The 22,251-nt window shown below is 35.9% G+C and overlaps 1 protein-coding gene across 3 annotated transcripts in view; it reads left to right on the top strand.

Moving 5' to 3' along the window:
* The window catches only part of LOC138175799 (inositol 1,4,5-trisphosphate-gated calcium channel ITPR2), a 529,022-nt gene that overhangs the window by 118,300 nt on the left and 388,471 nt on the right, over nucleotides 1–22,251 (top strand). For all 3 annotated transcript variants that reach the window (XM_069106292.1, XM_069106291.1, XM_069106293.1), the window contains exons 3-8: nucleotides 2,265–2,380; nucleotides 6,245–6,331; nucleotides 7,735–7,893; nucleotides 18,871–18,969; nucleotides 20,607–20,690; nucleotides 21,542–21,688. In XM_069106292.1, the coding sequence (XP_068962393.1) occupies nucleotides 2,265–2,380; nucleotides 6,245–6,331; nucleotides 7,735–7,893; nucleotides 18,871–18,969; nucleotides 20,607–20,690; nucleotides 21,542–21,688 (692 nt within the window). The remainder of the gene's footprint in view (nucleotides 1–2,264; nucleotides 2,381–6,244; nucleotides 6,332–7,734; nucleotides 7,894–18,870; nucleotides 18,970–20,606; nucleotides 20,691–21,541; nucleotides 21,689–22,251) is intronic.

Here is a 22,251-nt window from a genome sequence, read left to right as displayed (position 1 = left end):
TGTGTGTGTGTGTGTGTGTGTGTGTGTGTGTGTGTGTGTGTGTGTGTAAACTTTGAAGGGCTTCATGTCAGCCACTATTATTGTAGCTATCCATTATTGTTATCCTGACTGGGTTTTTTTTTGGGGGGGGGCGGTGTGAATTAATACTATAAAGGTGTAGTGTCAAACTTAGGAAAGGGGGGCTACTAAACATTATGTAAGGATCACCAAGGCCAGCATTTTGAAATAGAAAACCACATATTAACATTATCTATGTTTTATCATATTTTTATTTATTTTGTTAAATATTTACCAGTTACATTTCTGATATAAAGAAATAGAGACAACTTGGCATAGTGGATATAAGGCTGGCCTAAGAGACTGGAAGACCTGGATTTAAGCCTGCCTCTGACACATACTGCCTTTGTCACTTTGGGCAAGTCACTTGAACTCTAAATGCCCCATTTAGCTCCCTAAGACCTTAAATTGCAGAATAATTGTTGTTTTTCATTGTTAAAGAGAATTTCCTCACTGAGAGCTTATTACATTGAGGAAATCATAGATTTCTACCAGTGCATGTACACAATATATATGTATACATATATATAATGTATATTCATGTAAATATACTTATATATGCATACATTGTTCCAAACTTATGATTTGTTTGATGAAGGCAGCTCCCCTATATAATCACCAGGATATACATAGCATGTGCCTATCCTGGTGACTTTTTTCTTGGATATTATAGTTTGTGTCTTACTACTCTGCTGAAGTTCTTTATTATCTTGATTAATTTTTTGCTGATTCATTAGCATTTTGTGTGTAAATTGTCATATGATCTACAAATAGAGCTGTATTTATCCCCAACATTTATTCCCTCCTTTAAAAACTTTTCCCTTTTTGCTATAACTACCTTTTCCAGTGTAATATAGCATAATAATAATGATAATGGGCATCCTTGTTCTGTTCCTGAACTTATTAGGTAAGTTTCCAGTTTTTATTTGCTATGGAGATTTGGACTTTTAGTTTTAAATAGATCTTCAAAATTGTAGGAAGGGTCAGTTTATTCATGTGCTTTTTGGTGTTTTTAAAACAAATGAGTATTATATTTGAGGGAAACCATAGTATAATGGATGGAACACTGAACTAGGAGTCAGGAAGATGTGAATTTTAATCCTATCCCAAATATTTACTAGCTGTGTGACCCTGGGCAAAGTCACTTAGCTTCTCTGGTCTTCAGTTTCCTCATCTATAAATTGGAGGGGTTGGACTTAATGGCCTCTAAGTTCTTCTCAAGCTCTAAATCTCTGATTGTATAATTTTGTCAAGAATATTATTGAATGCTAGATCTGTTATCTTGTATGCTAATCATTTCTGCCTTCTTTATATTGTTTTCCAATTTGATAATTGTCATCTGTCTCTCTCTCTCTCTCTATGTATTTGGGAGACATTGATAAGAATGGCACAGGGGCTAGTACAGAGCACCGCACTGGAAACATCCTGCCAAGTAGACTTTGAACTATTAGTGACTATTCTTTGAATATCAGGGCAGTGAGGGATACTGGGTATCCCATCTAATTCCTTCATTTTATAAATGAGGAACTTAAACCTAGCAATGGAATCTACATTTTCTGACTCCTAGTCTAAGGTGCTTTCTCTTATGCTACATTATTGTTCAATTCCCTCAGAATATTTTTATTTTCTGTGACTTATTATGGGACATAGATGGGTATGTAATAGGGCAAGGGACAACCTTGATCACCTTTGTGCTGCAACTTCAGCTTGGCTATGGAAGATGGACCTAAGGAATGGACAGTTGAAAGTGAACAGACCAAGGCCAAAGAAGTCACTTATAGGAAACCAGCCAGTTCTGAAATTAGGTAGCTATGTGCCAATTAAAAAGTAATCCGTCCTCTCAACTAATTGGGTTTCTTTTCTAAAATTATTTTTTCCCCCTAATTATCGAGCATTTGTCCTTTTTTTCCCTCTGGCATTCTTCATAGATCATTGTTGGAACAGTTGTGGGAGGAGCAGGGCTGTGCTCCTTCTTCTATGCTGCTGTGTTGGCTTGGTCTCTCAGGGTCATTTTCTTTTAAAATAATGTTGAGTAATGAGGAAGTTGGACAAGGCCATCTCTAAGCTGAGTGTATATATATAAATACAGTATATCCTATATTTTTGAAAATTGTAAAAGTATAGCATAAAAGCTTTTGGCTATGATAGGAATTCGAGAAAATTATTTGGCATTAACCATTCTTTTTATTTAAAATAATTTGTTACAGATTGCCTTTTTAAAGTGTGCCCTATGAACCGATATTCTGCACAAAAACAATACTGGAAGGCCAAGCAAGCTAAACAAGGAAACCACACAGAAGCAGCATTGCTTAAGAAATTACAGGTAAGGCTCATTATAGTTTATTATTTGTGAGTCTTTAGGTTAGAGTTAGTTTAAAAATAGAACTCTTTTCTCTTCATTTCTATACCTCTGAACTTTTAGTAAGCTCATAAATGTCTGAAATAAAAAAAAAAATTGAAACTGGATGAGATTTTCTTTTTGAGGGGGGGAGGCAGGGCAATTGGGGTTAAGTGGCTTGCCCAAGGTCACACAGCTAGTAAACCTGGATGAGATTTTAAAGTCATAGGGTGTGCCTACTTAACATTTACTGGCATGTAAGTAGAAAGTTTTGAGAAGAAAGCTCCACCAAAAACCCACTATAGAGAGTCTCAGTGATCCCAGGTGGAAATACATTTGGGAGCTGGAGTAAGGAGTGGCCAATCCAACCTTAGCTGGAGTGTGTCCTTATTGCCTCTGGGATAAAATAAAGGATCCTTAGCCTGGTATTTAAAGCCCTCCACAATCTTGTTCTAATCTACCTTACTAGTTTTACTTCATATTATTTCCCTTCCCTTACTCTATTCTAACTATGACTTGCTAGCTGTTTCCTATACTTGTTATTTTATTGTTACCTCCATGCCTTTGAATAGGTGGTTCCTCATGTCTGAGGTTTTTTTTTTTGTTTTTTTAGAAAATTTTATTATTAGTTATCATTTCTTTATTATTTAAAAAGTGACATAAAGAGATGAACAATGAAAAACAGATATGCTTCATTTTCAAATTTTATATTTTTAGAAACCTAATCTACACCAGCATTGAGAGCACTATAGATGAGTGTTTGAAACAAGGTGAACTTTTTTTTAGCAAGATTCTATTATGGAACACATCTTTAAAATAATCTAATATTGAAAAGATGGAGAAAATGAGACTAGTCCATATTCATATTGTTGACTATTTTTTTTATAAAATGACTTAGTAGAGCAAAACACATAATTAAAGCCTTCCCTCACATAAAATGTTGAACATATCAAGATTATGCAAAATTTATTATGTAATATGACCACAGATAAAACTTTATTCAATAAACCTCTGATATTCAAGGCAAAAACAGTTGGCATGTGTTCTACAGAGGTGTTTTCTACTATTGTAAAGAATGTCTGTTAGCATACAAATGGAAGATTTCCTTTGTGTTGGTAACATACTCCACATACTTCTGTTTGTGAAAGGTATTGTGGCACCAAGCTTCAGAACCTCAAGAACCAATTATAGGGGGTGGCTAGATGGAGCAGTGAGTAAGAGCACCAGCCCCAGAGTTGGGAGGATTGGTTCCAGCCTCAGACATTTAACACCCCCCCACACACAAAAACTGGCCCTGTAACCTTGGGCAAGTTACTTAACCCCAATTGCTTTAAAAAAAACCCAACAACAAACCAGTCTATAGGCTTACCCAGCTTTTCTACTTATCTCTATGTCCTTTCTTCTTGCTCTTTTAACCTTCAGGAGTTTGGCTTTCAACCTCCACTTCAATATTCATTGAAAATTGCTCTCTCCTTAGTTATTAGTAAATCAAATTTATTTTTAAACTTAAATAGAAAATGAGAAAAGGAAAAAAAAATTGCCATGTACACAACAGAACATAAGAGAAGTTTCAATATAAACAATACATTTATATTTCAAGAAAACTTATATAAGGGGCAGCCAGGTAGCACAGCGAGTAAGAGCACCGGCTCCAGTGTCGGGATGACCTGGGGATTGAATCTCGGCCTCAGACACTTAGCACCCACCCAGAAACACCTGGCCGTGTAACCTTGAGAAAGTTACTTAACCCCAATTGCTTAAAGAAAAAAAACAAACAAAAGAAAACCTATATAATAAATACAATACATTGTTTTCAAAACTGCTCAGCTTTTCTTTGCTTCCTCATAGGTTTTCTTTTGTTCTCTTCTGTGAACTTTTTACTTCATTTCTTTCCCTCTCCCTCCTCCCCAAAACTGACCTAAAGAAGGCTACAATTAAGCATGTGTATATCTATGTATATATAATATACATAGATATCTATAAACATACACACATATAGATATACTTACTCATACACATATGTGTAAGACTGCACTATGCTTATTTCTACTTGTCTTAAGTCTTTCAAAATCTTTTGTTTGTAAAATATTATAAATCTTTTCCATACCTGAGAGTTCTATGCCAATAGGTACATTTCATCTCATAGAACAATAGACATTTTTCTAAGTTTTCAGTTACTCATTCAAACCACTTTTTTATATGAGTGTGTTAAATGCTGGCTCAAACTTAGATCCTTCCCCCATTTACATGGGTTCCCTAATATTAGTCATTTAGGTCTATAGGGAATGTTGGAGGCCTTTGTTGTAGGTCCTACAGAAATAGGTATTCAGAGAAATTACATGAAAAAAAATTCCTTCCTAATACTGTTCACCCACCATAGATTCATTTCGATCTAAGCCCTAAACTAGTAGGTGAAGTAACTCTTGTAGTATCACATTAACCCTTATGCCCAAGCTGCCATATGGACCCTTCAGAAAGTTCCTTTCATTAGCTGTCCTTGAATTAAGGGTGTACTGGACCCAGCTTATATGGGCTTAAGAAAGCCCTACCCAGAAACTGGGGAATGTTACTAATCAAAGCTTGATTTATTGCTTTGTTGATTGTCTAGATTTAAGAAAGTGGCAGAGAAAGTGTTAATAATGTAGATTAAACTTACATGTCCTGCATTTTTGGAAAACTGGTTGTTAAACATTTATCAGCACCACCCAGCCCTGAACCTTTACTGTAGTAAAGGCATGAAGTATGCATAAGTCTCTCACCTGAGATGATTTCACTGACATTTATGGTTGTCCTTTGGACAACTTACCTGATGAGATAAAATCATGGAAATTGAAGATTTATATCTTACAGGGAACCTTAGAGCTCATCTATCCTAACTCTCTTCTTTTATGGTTGAGAAAACTGAGGTCCAGGTCTGACCTGGACCTCACCCATTGCCTGCTCAAAAGACTTGGTAGACTACTCATTGTCTCAAGGATGTACGAAATCCACAAAGGATGTTGGAGTTTAACCCCCTAAAAACATTTATTAGGACCCTTTAGAGATCATCCAGTCCAAACCCTCTCATTTTATAGTTGAGAAAACTTGTCTCAGAGGGATTGAGTGTGTTGTTGAGAACAAAGAGATAGAAATTGTGAGCATTTTCACCTCGGAAGTTGGCAAATACTACAATCAAAGCTTGGTGATGAGAACTCCAAATCCAGAGTCCACTTTCTGGAGATGTATGTCAAAAAGCCAGATATCCTCTCTCCTTCTTTCCCTACCAACCATGTACTTTTCTAGAAATCTGATAAGGCAAGAATAAGAGACATCAGGAACTCAGAAGGATTTCTGGGTTTTGGATCTTAGGAACTGGACTTCCTATGGGAGGAGGTAGATCTGGGGCCTTTTTCCTCTAATAACTGATAAGTTTTTCCCCATGAATCAGCATTTCAACCTTTAAGACATATAGTAGTAGTAATAGTCATAGTACTAGTTGTAGTAGTAGTAGTAGTAGTAGTACCATCCATATCATGTTTTAAGGTTTGTAAAGCATTTTACAAATATTATTTCATTTGAGTTTCACAATATTTTTGACACTTATGTGCAATTACTACCCCCACCCCCACCATTTTCAAATGAGGAAACTGAACATAGGGAAGCTTCAGGTTACTCTTGAATTCACAGGTAGGCTTGAAGGTGACCAGAACTTTCTTGAAAGGATTCCAGATCCTAGGGGGGATGTAGAGGGTAATAGGAGCCACAAATATCATTTCACATTGCCAATTTTCATGTCAAATAGCTTTCTTGTCAGGTACTGTACCCTTGATACTGTGTTTTCTTATTGATAATCTGATAATTATTTTGCAGCATGCTGCAGAACTGGAACAAAAACAAAATGAGTCGGAGAATAGGAAGCTATTGGGAGAAATTGTTAAATATAGTAATGTGATACAAGTAAGTCTCTATTTTATTGATTTTTTTCTCCTGAAAAAAGTTCAAAATTTTCATGGTAATTTGAGGAAGGAAGGGATACATTTTCCTTAAATATAAATCTTTGCTATTGTTCAGTAGCTTTTCAGTCATATCTGACTTTTTGTGACCCCATTTGGGGTTTTCTTGGCAGAGATACTGGGGTGGTTTGCCATTTTCTTCTCTAGCACATGAGGAAACTGAGGCAAACAGGGTTAAGTGACTTGCCCAAGGTCAGACAGCTGGTAAGTATCTGAGATCAGATTTGAACTCTGGAAGATGTCTTCCAGGCTTAGCACTTTATCCACCGCCATACTTGGCTGTCCTAAATATAAATTTTAATAGAACTCTATAATAATATTATACATTTATAAATATAACATTTATTTTATATATTTATATATAATAGATATGATAGGAATAAGAATATATAAATAGAATAATATTTTGAAGCATTTAAACTGATGTCCTCAGGTGGCAATGTTCTGATATTTTTAATTAATATGTAATGTAATTTTATTCATTTGAAGGTGTGTCTATATTAAGTAGTTTTATGCAGGTATATGTAGACGGACCCAGCTATTATGTAATTTTAGAGTATATAGTGAACCAACTTGGTTGAAAAGTTGAAAAAAGCCCAACCTCTATCTTAATGCAAAGTATTTGAAAATAGTAATCCTTCCTCATTTTTACCTTAAATTAAATAATAATCCATTCCATCTTCTTATTAAGTGTTAGAGATATGACAATTTTTAAATAAGTTAGATGACACTTTTCTCTTAATTTGAATAGCAGGTCTATTTTAATTATTAATTAACCTGTATACACACTTTACGACTGATCCCAACTATGTTATTTTTTCACATTTTATGAACTTTTAACATATTATTTAGTTTATGATTTAAAAAAAGCAGGACATATAATTATTTAGATTAAAAAACTTCTATTTTTCTTTTATGTGCAGGGCTTGAGGAGGGGTGAAAGAATTAAGTTCCAATTTCACGAGTTTTATTTAATTTTGCTACTATGAGTGGGTAAAAATATTTCTGAAGTTTTTCTTTTAAAAAAAAATCCTGTTCCCATTTTAGTTTGTGGGATACTTTGGGAGAGGTGTGTTAGGAAAAATAGATCAACTGAGTTCAGGGACAACACAAACAAAAATTGTATTTTATCTTTGTATCTGAAGGACTTACGTAGCACAGTGTCTTAGCACAGGACAATAGCACAGAAGCAATTTAAAAATGTTTTTTGAATTAAAATAGGTGTGGGTGTGAAAGGGTTCCTTCCTTTCACACTTACCTCAAGGACTTGTGGATATCTATATGACACAAGTATAAAACATTATCAATGGATATTCAAGAAACTGAGATTATTTGTTTTCCTGACAGCTACTGCACATAAAAAGCAACAAATACCTAACAGTCAACAAGCGCTTGCCTGCTTTACTGGAGAAGAATGCCATGCGGGTATCCTTGGATGCTGCGGGAAATGAAGGGTCTTGGTTTTATATTCATCCCTTTTGGAAACTGAGGAGTGAAGGTGACAATGTATGTAAATATAACCTAAAAAGGGAAAAGACTTCTTTGCAAAGAGAATTACAGTTCTTTATAATCAATAGAATGAGAAAGTGTGATGCTAGGAATAGATAATTTAGGGGCTCCAACCTAATTTTTTTGCATTCATTAAAATGACTTGTTTATAATAAATATGAGGCAAGTTTAACAAAAAAAATCAGATTACTCCTTAAGCCAACTTCCAACTAGGTTTGGTAAGGTGTGATAGCAATCACCCTAGCACAGCCAGGATGGCCTCCTAACACAGGTTCTTTGATCTGCTTTTAAAGGAAAGACTGTTCAAAGAGGGGTTAACAATCCTACTTTTAATTACATAGAAAGAAGTGAGTATAGAAAATACAATCTGAAAAATTAGCACAAAGACCAACAGACAGGGCTCCAACTGTCTGAGTAAAGTAATATTGCTATACACTTTATATCCATCACTAGATTGAGGGAACACAGACAATCTAAGCAGTTGGGAGGTTCTGAACATATGGCTACTTAGAATCTTGACCAGGAAATAAAAATATCCTTCTCATTCAAAACCTCAAAAGCAAAATGCCAACCTTCCAGAATATATAACAAAGAATAGGCCTCTGATTGGCTCAGAGCCAGAAGGCATGAAACTTAGGTGATTCAGAACAGCTGTGAATTATCAGGGTTCAAAGGAGATCAACCCTTCAGCTGTTTACAATTTAGCCTGAGTTTGGGAAACAACTCCAAAAAGAAAAAAAAATCCTAACTTGCTTGTGCTTACCTAAGATTAGCTACATTTAACACCTACTAAGGTTGATGATCAGAAAAGCATTTAGATTTCTAAATCTTTATAGATTTAAGCTAGAAGGTCAAGAGTGAGAAGTTATGCTTAGAAAAATGTTTACTTCCTCTCTTCCTGAATAGGGGGAATCCAGAGAATTCTCAATTTGTTATTCTAAATGAGTATATGTCCTAAAGTTTGAGAAGAATAGGTTTCTTAAGACATGATGTATGACATGTATAACATATCAGATTGCCTATGGTCTCAGAGAGAGGGGAGGGGAGGAAGAGAAGAATAGAATTTGGAACTTGAAATTTTTAAGAACCCCAAATGTTAAAAATTATTTTCACATGTAATTGGGGAAAAATATTATTTTAAAAAAGCATGATATATCAGAAAACATAGATGAGTATCTGCTCATAGATGACAACAACATCTGAAATAGTTGTTTAGATACATTTGTTTTAGGTATATTGTGTGAAAGTAAATCACTGTGAGGTTTTTTTTTTTTAAAGCTTTTTAGGTTAGGTGACTGAATAAATAACATGAGTAATTTAATAGGACAGTCATGATACTTCATCACTTTCTTAAGGAGTGATTTAAAAATAGTGGATTTTGTGATGAATAGAAAACTTTCAGGATAAGTTACAAGCTAAGTATAAATATGTCTGGATTAATGAAATAGAGAGAATATTATTGCTTTTAGAATTGTTTCATTTGTTGATGAATGCTTTTTATATATTATGTAAAGGTTTGGTAATTTACATTTTTTTCTAGTTGAACTGTACTTTCAGTGAATTTTGAAGTACTAATTTAATCCCACAGGACACAAGCTTGATGGTTTAATTTGGTTAACCAATTATCTGATGTTAACCTCTATAGGTAAGGTTGAGTGAAGCATGGCATGCAGGAATGTAATGCACTTTAAATTTTATTTTCTTGAGTTCTTAAAAAAAGAACCTTAAAGCCCCCTTTATTTATTTGTTTTTGCACCCAGTAGGTATTTTATGTATGCTTTGAGCATGGTACTGTGTTGTTGATTACAATCAACTCTCAAATATTCGGGGATTAATTGATTATCTAGGCTGTGGGCAATCTATGTCCTTAGCTAATTTCTTTTGTCCATTTAACTTCTAAAAAGTATTTCTATATGCAGCTCAACAAAACATAAAGAACTAAAGTTCTGAAGATTTTGGGAGAATGGTTTAAAATCTTTGGCTAAAATGGAGATGTGGGTTTAATTTTTAATTTTTACAAATTTCATTTACCCATTTTGTTCCTCCTCCTTATTGCCCCCAAACACCTAGAGAGTTATTAGAGAGTTGAATGTAATGAACTGTTTGAAATAAATATATGTATTTTACTGGAAAAGATAAGCAAAGACCAGAGTTAAACATATGAATTTTCTTAATGTGTGAGATGCAATAATTATATATAGCAAAGAAGTCCTCTTCACATAGATGTACTCTGAAAGGCATGGCTGAGACAACCTTCCACACTGCTTATAGCTAAAAAAAAACACCTCACTTTTTTTTGCTAGTCACAGAGTGTGTTAGCTTTTGTATGTATAATTATGTGTGATTAAGGGTGCTGTGAAAATAAAAAAGCACATCCTAGTTATCATATATGTCATATTACTAATCATAGTTGCTATGTTTACTTCTCTCTAGGTGTGTTTTCTATTCTTTTAAAATAAAAACATTTTATGAATTATTTGAAGATTTTTTTTGCCTTTTTTTTTTTTTGGAGGGGCAATTGGGGTTAAGTGATTTGCCCAAGGTCACACGGTTAGTTTTTTGTGTTAAGTGTCTGAAGCCAGATTTGAACTCAGCTGACTGAGGGACTTCATGGGCCTGTGACTCCAGAGCCAGTGCTGAAGATATTTTAAATAAATGGTATTTCATAATTGGTGGTTCAACAACTGCTCAATTTGTGCTAATGTTAAGAGTAAAAGAATAAACGAGAACAGGAATGTAAGGGTCAAAATATTTGTAAATGGTGGCAGTGTGGGTTACTTTTTCAGCCATTATTTCAAGTGGCATTCAGGTTGATGATTATTTCAAATGACATTCAGATTGATGATAATCATCTGATAGGTTCATCATGACCCAAGTAAAGCGAATGGGTGGATTTGGTCAATATTTACAAAATTAGCAGGAACTTTTGGGGGTTATTAACAATAACTGCTAATAATAGCAGAGGTTGAATGTGTCATGGAGATTTATAGGATGGTGGTATCCACATGAAAAAGCAGCCTCATGGGTCAGAAAACCACTATTTTTCAATTTTCAACATGTAATTTTTCTTTAACTAAAGTTATTGTAAAAGCTATTGAGGGAACCACATGAAAAATTATAGTACTTGACATACTTAATTTTGAAAAAGAAAATACAATTACTCATCTGGAATAATTTATTTTTGTTACTGTATCATTTTTTACACTGAACTGATCCCCAAAGACACACATTTTATTTCCTTGATGGTGAGTTACAAATAGTGAGCTTTGATGGTTCTTTGATTCTCATTGAATAGAAACAAGAAGAACAGAAATCCTGCACTATTAGGGGAAAGTTTCTATGTTGTGGCATGGTGTAAAGAATGTAGGCATCATTGTAAGAGAGTATGTGGGTTCAGATCTAACCTTTAATATTTGCTTCCTGTGTAATCTTGATCAGATTACTTTCCCTTCCCTGTACCTCCCTTTCCTAATCTTTCAACTGAGGGAGTTGGACTGAGATGTCTTCTGAAGACATTCCCACCTCTACATCTTTGATCCTATGGGCCTTTTCATTTGGGAAAATTGACTGGGAAAAAAAAAAAAACCAAAGAAACATTATCAGACAGCTCACCACTGGAATTTCCAACTTAGAATTATAAAATTTTAGAGCTGGGTTGGACTTTAGCAATCCCTATCATTTTACGAAGGAGGAAATGACCATTGAGAAAATAATTACCTTGCCTGATGTCCTGAAGTTAGTGACAGAGCCAGGATGTCTCATTCATAGACCAGATCTATTTCTACAATATCATGCCGGAACTTCAAGAAGAAAGGCAAGAAATAGGAGTGTGGCAGCCCTTTCTTTGCTAACTAGACTTTACCTAGAGCCTTCAGATCATAGTGTCATCTCAAATGCACTTCTATATTCTCCATGGTTGTTTTAAATTCAGAAAAGAGCGTGTAATTTTTTCATGGTGGAGATATGATTGCAGAAAAGATACCAAGACCTCTACAATTTTCCTTTGAAAAAGCACCTGCTACTTTCAGGAGGACAACCTCTGGCAGTTAATAAGCAAATTAGACTTTCCAGTGAAGTCTGTCAAATTAAAATGGTTCTCTAAATAGATTTTGTTGTTGTTCAGTCATTTTTCAATTGTGTCCAACACTTCATGACCCCTTTAGGGTTTTTCTTGGCAAAGATACTGGAGTGTTTTACCATTTCCTTCTTCAGCTCATTTTGCAGAAACCAAGTTAAATGACTTGTCCAGGGTCATACAACTGGTAAGTGTCTGAGGCCAGATTTGAACTAAAGAAGAAGAGTCTTCCTGACTCCAGGCCTGAGAGTCTATCCAGTGCTCCATCTAACTGCCCCCTAAATAAATTTGTAAGCTCCTTAATGTCATGAACTGAACTTTATGTTTATTTGTTATCTTCCTCCTCCCTCTCAGCATCTGGGATCTTGTGAGCAGTAAGTGCTCAACAAATATCTATTAATATATCTTATTTGTCAGCATCTTGTCCAAATCATTCCTTATCTTTTCAATGTCAGATCCAATTGTAAGCAGTATGTTGAGTTCATTCAGTTGTGGTTAATGACACGACAGGTTCAGTTTAATTTAGCAGATTTTTTTAAAATGTCAGCTATGTACTGGGCACTATGCTTAGTCACTGAAGATACAAAAGTAAAAATATTTCAATTCCTGATCTTGAGGAGCTTGTAGTCTAAGGGCAAATACAATACATACAACTATAAGTCAATACAAGGTAATTTGAGGAGTGAGAGAGACATCACTAATAACAGTGGGAGAGGCTTCATAGAGGATGATCCTTGAAGGAAGATAATGAGTCTGAAGGACAGAATTGACCAGGGAAGTATATTTTAGGCCTGGAGGGGTGGGAGGAGAGGTGCATCATGGGAATAAGTGGTAGTGGGAGATGGAATGTTGAGTTGGAGGAACAAGATTAGAAGAGGTTCAGTTTTCCTGAAACATGGAACTGTTGAAGGAGAGCAATGTGAAATGAGGCTGTGTTTCAAAGATGCCTCTTTATTAGTCTTTGCAGGCTGTCTCCCATGCCTAGAATGCCTTTTCTCCCGTTAGAATCCTCAGATCCCTTCAAGGAACAGCTCAAGGGCTACCTTGTTCAAGAAGGTTCCAATTGTTAGAGACTTTTTTTTTTTAACAGGTTACTGTATCATATGTAAGAGCAGTTAGAGATGAGGGAAGAGAGGATGCATCTGAGGGAGATGGCTAGGCTTGTGAGTGTTTGTCACCAGCTGAATAGCTAGGCTTGTGTTGGTTTGTGGGAAGGCTAAAGGATAGTGTGACTCTCTGTGGTGTTAAGACTTATTAACTTCTTTGCTACTATGATGAATTTGACTTTCTGGTTTGGGGATTTGGTTTTCTGGTATTTGAATAAATGTTTTGCTTCTGTCTTATATATGGAGAGTCTGTTACGTTTTATAATTGAGCACTATACCAACATATGTACAGTTGCCATTGGCACTGTGAACATTGTGTTCGTGCTACAATAACCTGTTCCTTTCCCTCTTGCATAATGTTAGCCCCTAGAGGACAGGAATGCTCTCATTTTTGTATTTATATGTTTAGTGCTCAGCACAGTGCCTGCCACATAATATATTAGGTCCTTAAATGTTTGTTGAATTATGAAATTCAATAAATTTTGATGGCTGGAAGTCCTTGTAGCAATTACCAAACAGCTTTCATAGGTGATTCCTGAAGATTTTCAATACCTAGTTGGATGGCTTTATCAAGTAAGCGCAGCGTTATGAACTGACCATGAGCCTGAAGAGGTTTTCCTTTCAGGTACCACAACTTACATGTAAAAGCCCATTTGTCAATAAACATTTATTCAGTGGCTACTGTGTGTCAGGCTCTTCTGAACAAAGACAGGCCATCCCTGCTCAGAAGAAACTCATAGTCTACTACTGGAAGAGATAGCATATAAACAAGTATGTACCAATAAGCTATATACAGGATAAATTAGACATTGTCAACAGAAGAAAGGCACAAGAATTAAGGACTTCCTGCAGAAGGTAGGATTTTACGTGGGGCTTGAAGGAAGCCAGGAGGTCGAGATGAGGGGGGAGAGCCTTCTAGACATGGGGGACAACCAGTGAAAATGGCCAGAGTCAGGAGATGGAGGGTCTTTTTTGAGGAAAAGGAAGTGAGGTCAGTGTCGCTGGATCACAGAATATGTGCAGGTAAGAAGACTAGGAAAGTAGGGAGAAGCCTGGTTATTAAGGATTTTGAATGCCCCCAAAATGGGATTTTCTATTTGATCCTAAAAGTGATAGGAAGCTACTGGAGTTGACTGAGCAAGGACATGAGATGGTGATAACTATGCTTTAGGTAGATCCCTTTGGCTGCTGAGGGGAGCATGAACTGGAGTGCGGAGAGGCTTGTGGCAGGGAGACCAACAAGCAGTCTGGGAAGAGAAAGAGGTATATGTGAGAGATGTTATGTCAGTGCAGCTTATGATTTTCATGGGCAACACATAACTCCAAGTTATCAATTGGTTCAGCTACATCTCATATAAGATTCAATCAGCAATGCTGATAGAAATGAAAATAGAAAAATAATTTATGAGACATCTTATTTGTGATGTTGGCAAATAGGGTACAGCAAGTTCTCTGACAAATCAATGGTTTATAGAGTGATTGAAATAATTTGTCTTCTATGTGGCTTTGAAACTTAGAACTGTCAAATACGTCCCTTTGGGATCTTTTACAATTTTATATTATCTTTAGTTTCAAGTGAAACTTGAACTAGTTTAACAGTGAATAGCAAAACGAGAAGTTTCCTGGAATGTAGCTAACATCAAAATGATACTTTAATCAGATGGACACATATTGGTAGATGCCCAGATAGCTACCATATTTATAGTGAGTTGAAGAGGGTGAATTATAAGTTGGCAGTGTAAAAGAATTGCTTTAAGGACATACTGAAGTAAGATTTTAGTGAAATTGTTAGAACACATAGAAACTAAAAAAACAACCTTGTGTCTACTAGGATAGCTTATTTTGAGTTACAAAATGACTCAATTGCTACTTGGCTGAAAAGATAAGGTTATGAACCCGAACAAGTCCTACAAACTTCATTACCCCCCCCCCCCCCCCGCCCCCAAACCATTGAACAATTTTCTTCTTAATCACTGATCTTTATTTGAATGCACAGATAGCAACACTGGCAGCAACAATTAGCCAAAACATTTAATCATTTGTTTACTTAATGATTTGCTCTGCAAATGTTTACCAAGTGCCAGTTATATATAGGGAAGTATGGTAGTTTGGGTATAAAGCTTGATTTGGATCTAGGCTATGAATTCTACTCTGGTAGGGCTTAAATCAATATATAAATTCTTGAAAAGAATATCTAATTGCTTTTAGTTAGTAAGAGCTCACAAATTTTAAGACTGGTCAAGATTTATTATTCATGGTTGTCTGATTAATGTTTCTTCATTATTCAGAACACACTTATTAAATATCCATTATGTTCGTGGCACTATGGACTAGATACTGGAGGAGAGAGGCTACATGAGATAGTATTCTGGTTTTTTTTTTTTAAGCAATCGGGGTTAAGTAACTTGCTCAAGGTTACACAGCGAGTTATTTCTGGGTGTGGTGCTAAGTATCTGAGTCCGGATTTGATCCCCAGGTTATCCCAACACTGGAGCCGGTGCTCTTACTCGATGAGCCACCTGGCTGCCCCTAAGCAATTGGGGTTAAGTAACTTGCTCAAGGTTACACAGCCAGGTGTTTCTGGGTGGGTGCTAAGTGTCTGAGCCTGGGATTTGATCCCCAGGTCATCCCGACACTGGAGCCGGTGCTCTTACTTGCTGTGCTACCTGGCCGCCCCTTATTATTCCTGTTCTTAAGGAAATTAAAATATAATGCAGCATAAAAATATTCACTAAAGATCACTAGAATACAACAGGATGCAAATATGTGAGATGCACTATCAAGGTGCTATTAGAGTTTTTAAAAAAATTTATTTTTAATTTATGGACTAAAACAAGCATTACTGTAACATAGTATAACAAAAAAAAAAGATAATTCCATATGAACCTATAAATCTGTAAAACTTTTTTGAGGTTTTAAGTGGGTGAGATTACTTCCAGCATGGGAAATCAGGAGAGGCTTCACAGAGAAAGTGACGTTTGAACTGAATCTTGAAGAATGTATAGAGTTTCAAAAAATAGAACTCAGGAGGGGTTAGGGCATTCCAGGATAGGGAACAATGTGAGTAAAGGCACAGAAGTGGAATAGCTTAAGCCAGATTTGAAGAGTTAAGTAATAGTACTGTTTGGCTGTGCTGTAGAGAATATGAGGGGAAGTATGAGATAAGGCTGGAAAATTAGATCAGAGTCAGATTGTGGAAGACCTTGAATGCCAGCCTAAGGATTTTAAACTCCATAGGCCACAGAGTGTGATATGGTCAGAACTATGAAATCTGGATGTATTGATAGGGGGAGAGACAGGATTTACTTGGGGCTGATTAAGACTTCACTAAAATACGAAGAGTTGTTATTGTTGTAGAGTCGTTTCAGTCATGCCTGACTCTTTGTGATCCCACTTGGGGTTTTCTTGGCAAGGATACTGGAGTGGTTTGCCATTTCCTTCTCCAGTTCATTTTACAGATGAGGAAACTGAGGCAAGCAGGGTCAAGTAATTTGCCCAGGGTCATCCAGCTAGTGTCCGAGACTGGATCTAAACTCATGAAGATGAATCTTCTTGGTTCCAAACCCAATGCTTTTTCCATTGTACTGCCTAACTGCCCAAGGAAAGAGTAGGATTTTCTTTTTTCTTTTTTGGTGTGTTAGTGAAGCGGTATTATGATAAAGTACTTAAGTGCTTCAGGGATGGATAGTGTTACTGTGCTTTATGCTAGAGTCCCAGAGGAGAGGAGCTAGATGAAGACATGGACAGATGTAGAATGGTGTGCATGTATTGGAGAGAACAGGTAAAACAGTCACTTGTGGCTTGGGAAACTCATTTTTAGTTCGCATTTCTGTAATTACTGAAGATGAGAAAGCATGTAGAAACAATAGGCAACAGCAACAAGCTTAGCAGACTAGATTGTCTTAGTACTTTAATGAAGCTTTCCTGCAATCAATTTGAATTCGATGGACAGGGGCACGGTATATATATAGCAACCAGCTGTCTTGGGGGAGGAAATGTAAGCACAACATATTTTAAAATTTAATCTATGTTATTAACATTTTCTCCATCACTTTCTTAAGTCTAGACAATCAACAAAACAGTAAACCGAGCCCTGACTTATAGCATTTGCTGATTCCCAACATATAAAGTTTATGCTGAAAATGTAACAAACCTCTTATGAGTCAATACAAAGCCAGTTCTAGCATATTCATGATTCCATGTATCTTAAAAATGAACATTCTCCTGATAATCAGATCTTCTGGGAGAATATCAAGTGAAAGTGAACTCAAATATACAAGGACCAAGCTATAAACATGTTTCCTCATGACAAGGGTCTCCCCAAAGTCTTAGCACACTGGTAGCTTAAAACCCCATTAAAACTTCTGGAATGCTCTTATATGCTAAACTAACTTTTTTTTTCATATGGGATTAATTTTCAAACTTTTTTGCTCTCAGAACCACTTTACACTTTAAAAAAATTTGTTGCTGTCTCAGAGAGCTTTTGTTTATGTGAGTTGTATCTATTGGTATTTACCATGTTAGAAATGAAAATATTTTGGTATTATGAAAACAGTTTGACTTCAGGGACTCCCTAAAAAAGTCTAGTCCCTAGACCACACTTTGATAACTTTTGACCTAGGGCAGGGGTGGGTAACCTGCAGCCTTGAGGCCACCTGTGGCCTCATGGGTCCTCAGGTGCTACCCTTTGACTGAATCCAAACTTCACAGAACAATTTTCCTTAAAAAAAGGATTTGTTCTGTAAAACTTGGACTCAGTCAAAAAGTATAATTGCTGTTTCATTCTTAACAATGACTTTAAAATATATAACAGAAATTTCTTAGATTGTAAGGAAGATCTAACTTACTAAATTATTCATTTCATTCATTATGCAATACTTTTAATTTTTGATCTTTTGAGCCCATTTAAATATGAAATATTTTATGTATGTGTTTCAGAATTATTGAAAATTATATTGAGGTGACATTTGTCTGACAAATCCATTTAGTTTCAGAGTAGTAATTTGGTATCAGACTTAGAATAGAGGAACTGAGAACTCCCTTTTTTTACTTTAAATGACAGCATGAAAGAACCTTGAACTTGAAGTCAGAAAACTCTTGGTTCAAATCCTGTCTGGGCCCTTGACTAGGTCTACATGGTCATGTAACTTGGACTCTGACCCTTGCTTTTCTCATCTATAAAGCACAGTTGTATTTGCAGTACTAATAGCTAATATTATATCATAGTTTGAGATTTGCAAAGCACTTAACATACAGTATTATTTTATTTGATCCTTACCACAATCCTATGAGTTAGATTCCATTTTTATCCCCATTTTACAGCTAAGTAAACTAAGACTGATAGAAGTTGTGATTTGCCCAGGATCACAGAGCTAGCATCAGGGACAGGATTTCTTGACTCAGGTCTTCTTAACTCTATCCACTAAGCCTATTTATGCTACCTAACCTACCTCACAAGATTGTTGTAAGGATCAAATCGGATATTATATATGAAAGTGCTTTGTAAATGTAAGCTGTGATTTCTACTATCTATTAGAAGTTGAAAGGTTTTTGTTAGGTATCTGAATCCATATGGTTATCCAATATGTCATATGACAGTCATATGACATGTATTCAAAGACATTAAAAAATAGAATGGGGGTGGGAACCATATTGAACTACAAAGTAGCTTAGTGACTGTTTAATGACCAAATTTATCTTTGGAGTTGTTTTTAGCTTCTAAACTGAGCTCTCAAGAACCAATGTCACTGTAATCTAGCTTGCTTTAATTTCCATTTATTTTTTAATTCTTAGATTGTTGTAGGAGATAAAGTTGTATTGATGCCCGTCAATGCAGGACAGCCACTACATGCCAGCAACATAGAGCTTCTAGACAATCCAGGATGTAAAGAGGTAAGTTCAAGGAAGAGAGACTCAATGTGAATATTTGTATAGTATTTGTTTTTCCATACACATAATTTCTTTAGCTGGTGTCGTCATGAAAGAAATAGACAATAAAGTCATATCGTTGCTTATTTAATCCTGTTAAATTTGTCTGCTGCCTCCTGATGCTATTAGCTTGTTATGTAATGCAGGGCAGGGTATACCACGTGCTTGAGGAGTAGCCTAGTCTCCAATCTGGAGTGGGGGGGATCACTTAGCTATTCTACATCGATAAGATACATTTGAAATAACTTTTCCTAACTACACAAACACCTGCCCTTCCTCTGTTGGCACTGGTTCCTCTAGGCTCAGTCTATGGTTTAAAATCATTCACATAAAATGTTTCATAGGTTTATCACAAGTTTGGCTCATTATTTTGTACCCACCCAAGACTGGGAAAATCTCCAAAAAATATAGCTCATGTCTCATTTCCCATTAAGATTCTCATCTCTGTTCCCACTTTGCATGACCCAGAAGGAAATCTGCAGTCACATTATATATAGATTAGACTGTCTTTACTGCAAAAAAAATTAGAATTTAAAGACACAATAATGAAATGTCAAGAGACTGTGGCTAAGGTAAAGTGTCAGCAATCTCCATTCCCAATAGTAAAAGATATCCCATTAATTAAGAAAAAGTATTCACAACTCAACTTTTCCCAAGGGAACTAAACCCTTTCCTTCCTATATCCCTTGTCTTCAATACTTGTAATTGGGGGATACCAAATGCTTTTGTTAGGGAACCTCTACCTGCTCCCTGTAGCTACAGTTTCAGGGAGAAAAGGAAAAATTCATGTCACCAACATTCTCTTCAGGTAGGATCCCATGAACTCTGGCTGCAAGCATGCAGGTCCCTGTTGGATCTGGGGGAATATAGGGTTTCTTTTGCCATGGTAGCCTTTCCGTAGCAGTTCCTACATTACTAGCCTTGAGCTCCACAGATATCCATGAAAGAGATAGGGAATGTGGAGAGAAGTCCTTTTTCATTGTGTCTTCACCCCCTCACCCCTTTTGCATGACTCCCTGACCCATGTGGTATTGCTTGTTGTAATGGGATAGGGTATTCCTCAGCAGCTGATTTTTTTAAAGTCCTGATTTGCTGCATTCCCAGCAAATCTGTTTCTGTTCTCTGGAATGTACATCTGTGCAGAAACTAGGGGAAAGTAAAGGGTGAACCTCCAAAACTAGGGCCTAAATTACAATTTTTGTAATTGCCTTATAGAATTTAATTCAATAAACATTTCTTAAAAGTGCTTACTATGAGTCATTCATTGTGCTAGGGGATGGGAAAATAGAAAAAGAAAGACAGTCCTTGTCTTCAAGGAGCTTGCAATCTAATGGAGGAAGGCAATACACAAAAGGAAGCTGAAAAGAGAGGGATACCAGGAGGTGCCTAGGTCTGGGGCATTACGTTTCATGGAGTTGAAACCAAACAGAGACATAGATAGAAAATGGAGGGCCTATGATGGAAAACCACTGGACTCGGACACGTACTTAGTTGACCAAAGTTCCTTTTTATTTCCTCAATTACATTAAAATAAAGCCTTATGCTATATTATTGAACATGATTAGGTATTTTGTAATGGTTATACATGTTTTCCTTCCTAGGTTAATGCTGTTAATTGCAACACTAGCTGGAAAATCACTTTGTTCATGAAATTCAGTTGTTATCGTGAAGATGTTCTCAAAGGGGTATGTAGTTTGGGAAAATGAAGGTTTTCTTATTGAATTAGTTATATGCACACCTAATCATTGATTAAAGCAACTTAATATATGTATTACTAATCTTCATTTTTGTTTTTCGCATAGGAAATCTTTATTAGTTGTGGGCCAGTTATATAATACTTCTAAGCTTCAATCTTCTCTCTGTAAAATAGGGATAATATTTGCAATACCTCCTGAAGGCTATAATTTTTATTAAGTCATACAAATGTGGGATATATTAATGATAATCCTTATTATAATAATTTTATAATGGTGAAGATATCTAGTGAGTTGAAGTATAAGTACCAGAGATGGCCTGGTTTTTGCCCATTAAGTTTAGTTTTGATATATCTGAGTTGGCTTGGGTAGAATTAGAGCAAAAATCAAGGAAGAAAACTGATTGACCCAGACACCCTCCGGGAAGAATCGAGGGGGCACTTGAAGGAAACAAAAAAAGCATCAGTGTTTGGCTTCCTCCACTGTCATAGGGAGTGGTTGTACTTCAGATGTATTAGACATTTTAATCTTTCTAAGATTCTTCTCTGCTTCTAGATGACAAACCACTTATACAACTCCTTGAATACATTCAAGAACTTTCAATGTGACTTCTGAAGCATAGAATCCATTGCTAAACATTCCAGTAAATACTTACCACAGCCTCTTGAGATGAATAAGGGAGAATATTGTAGTCCCCACTGGATAGGCATGATAAATGGTTGTTTTTGTCATAATCCCAAATCAATAGATTTATAAACTTTGCTTTCACTGGCATTCTTTGTGAATTGACAGCATCTGCTTAATTGTTTGGAAATAAAGATTTCACTTTTTTATTTTTCTAGGGTGATGTTGTTAGATTATTTCATGCAGAACAAGAGAAGTTTCTGACCTGTGATGAATATGAGAAAATACAACATATTTTCCTTCGTACAACTTTGCGTCAATCAGCTACATCTGCCACAAGTTCTAAAGCGCTCTGGGAAATTGAGGTATGTAAATTTATTTCCCTTCTAAATAATTTACGAAGAAAAGACAAATATAGACCAGATATTCTGTTGGATATATTGTTCATGAGTGGTCAATTGAGTATTCAACAAATATTTAATAAGTATTTACTATATTTCATGCGCTGTGCTAAGTTTTCAGAATACAAAGAAAAGCCAAAAATGATGGGTGCCCTCAAGGATCTCACAGTCTAATGGGGAGACAACATACAGACAGCTGTGTACATATAATGCAAACCTATTACCTGAAACTAGGGCAGATGGCACAGTGGATACACTTACTAGTTGTGTGACCCTGGGCAAGTCACTGAACCCTATTTGCCTCAGTTTCTTCAACTACAAAATGATCTGGAGAAGGAAATGGAAAATCACTTCAATATCTGCCAAGAAAACCCCAAATGGAATCATGAAAAATTGGACACAACTGAAACAACTGAATGAGAACAACAGTCACTGTTGTCATGGTAATGTTTCTGACTTGGGAGATATTCAGAACATTGTTGTATCAACTCAAGGTTCTATTTTCTGTTCTGAGCAAGCCTGGAAAG

The sequence above is a fragment of the Petaurus breviceps genome, unplaced genomic scaffold (assembly GCF_028583685.1).
Source record: "Petaurus breviceps papuanus isolate PSGF00001 unplaced genomic scaffold, PetGlider_PUasm1.0 79, whole genome shotgun sequence".
In the NCBI taxonomy this organism is placed as follows: Eukaryota; Metazoa; Chordata; class Mammalia; order Diprotodontia; family Petauridae; genus Petaurus; species Petaurus breviceps.
The sequence above is the reverse complement of the archived record's forward strand: the minus strand, read 5'-3'. Positions and strand labels throughout refer to the sequence as shown.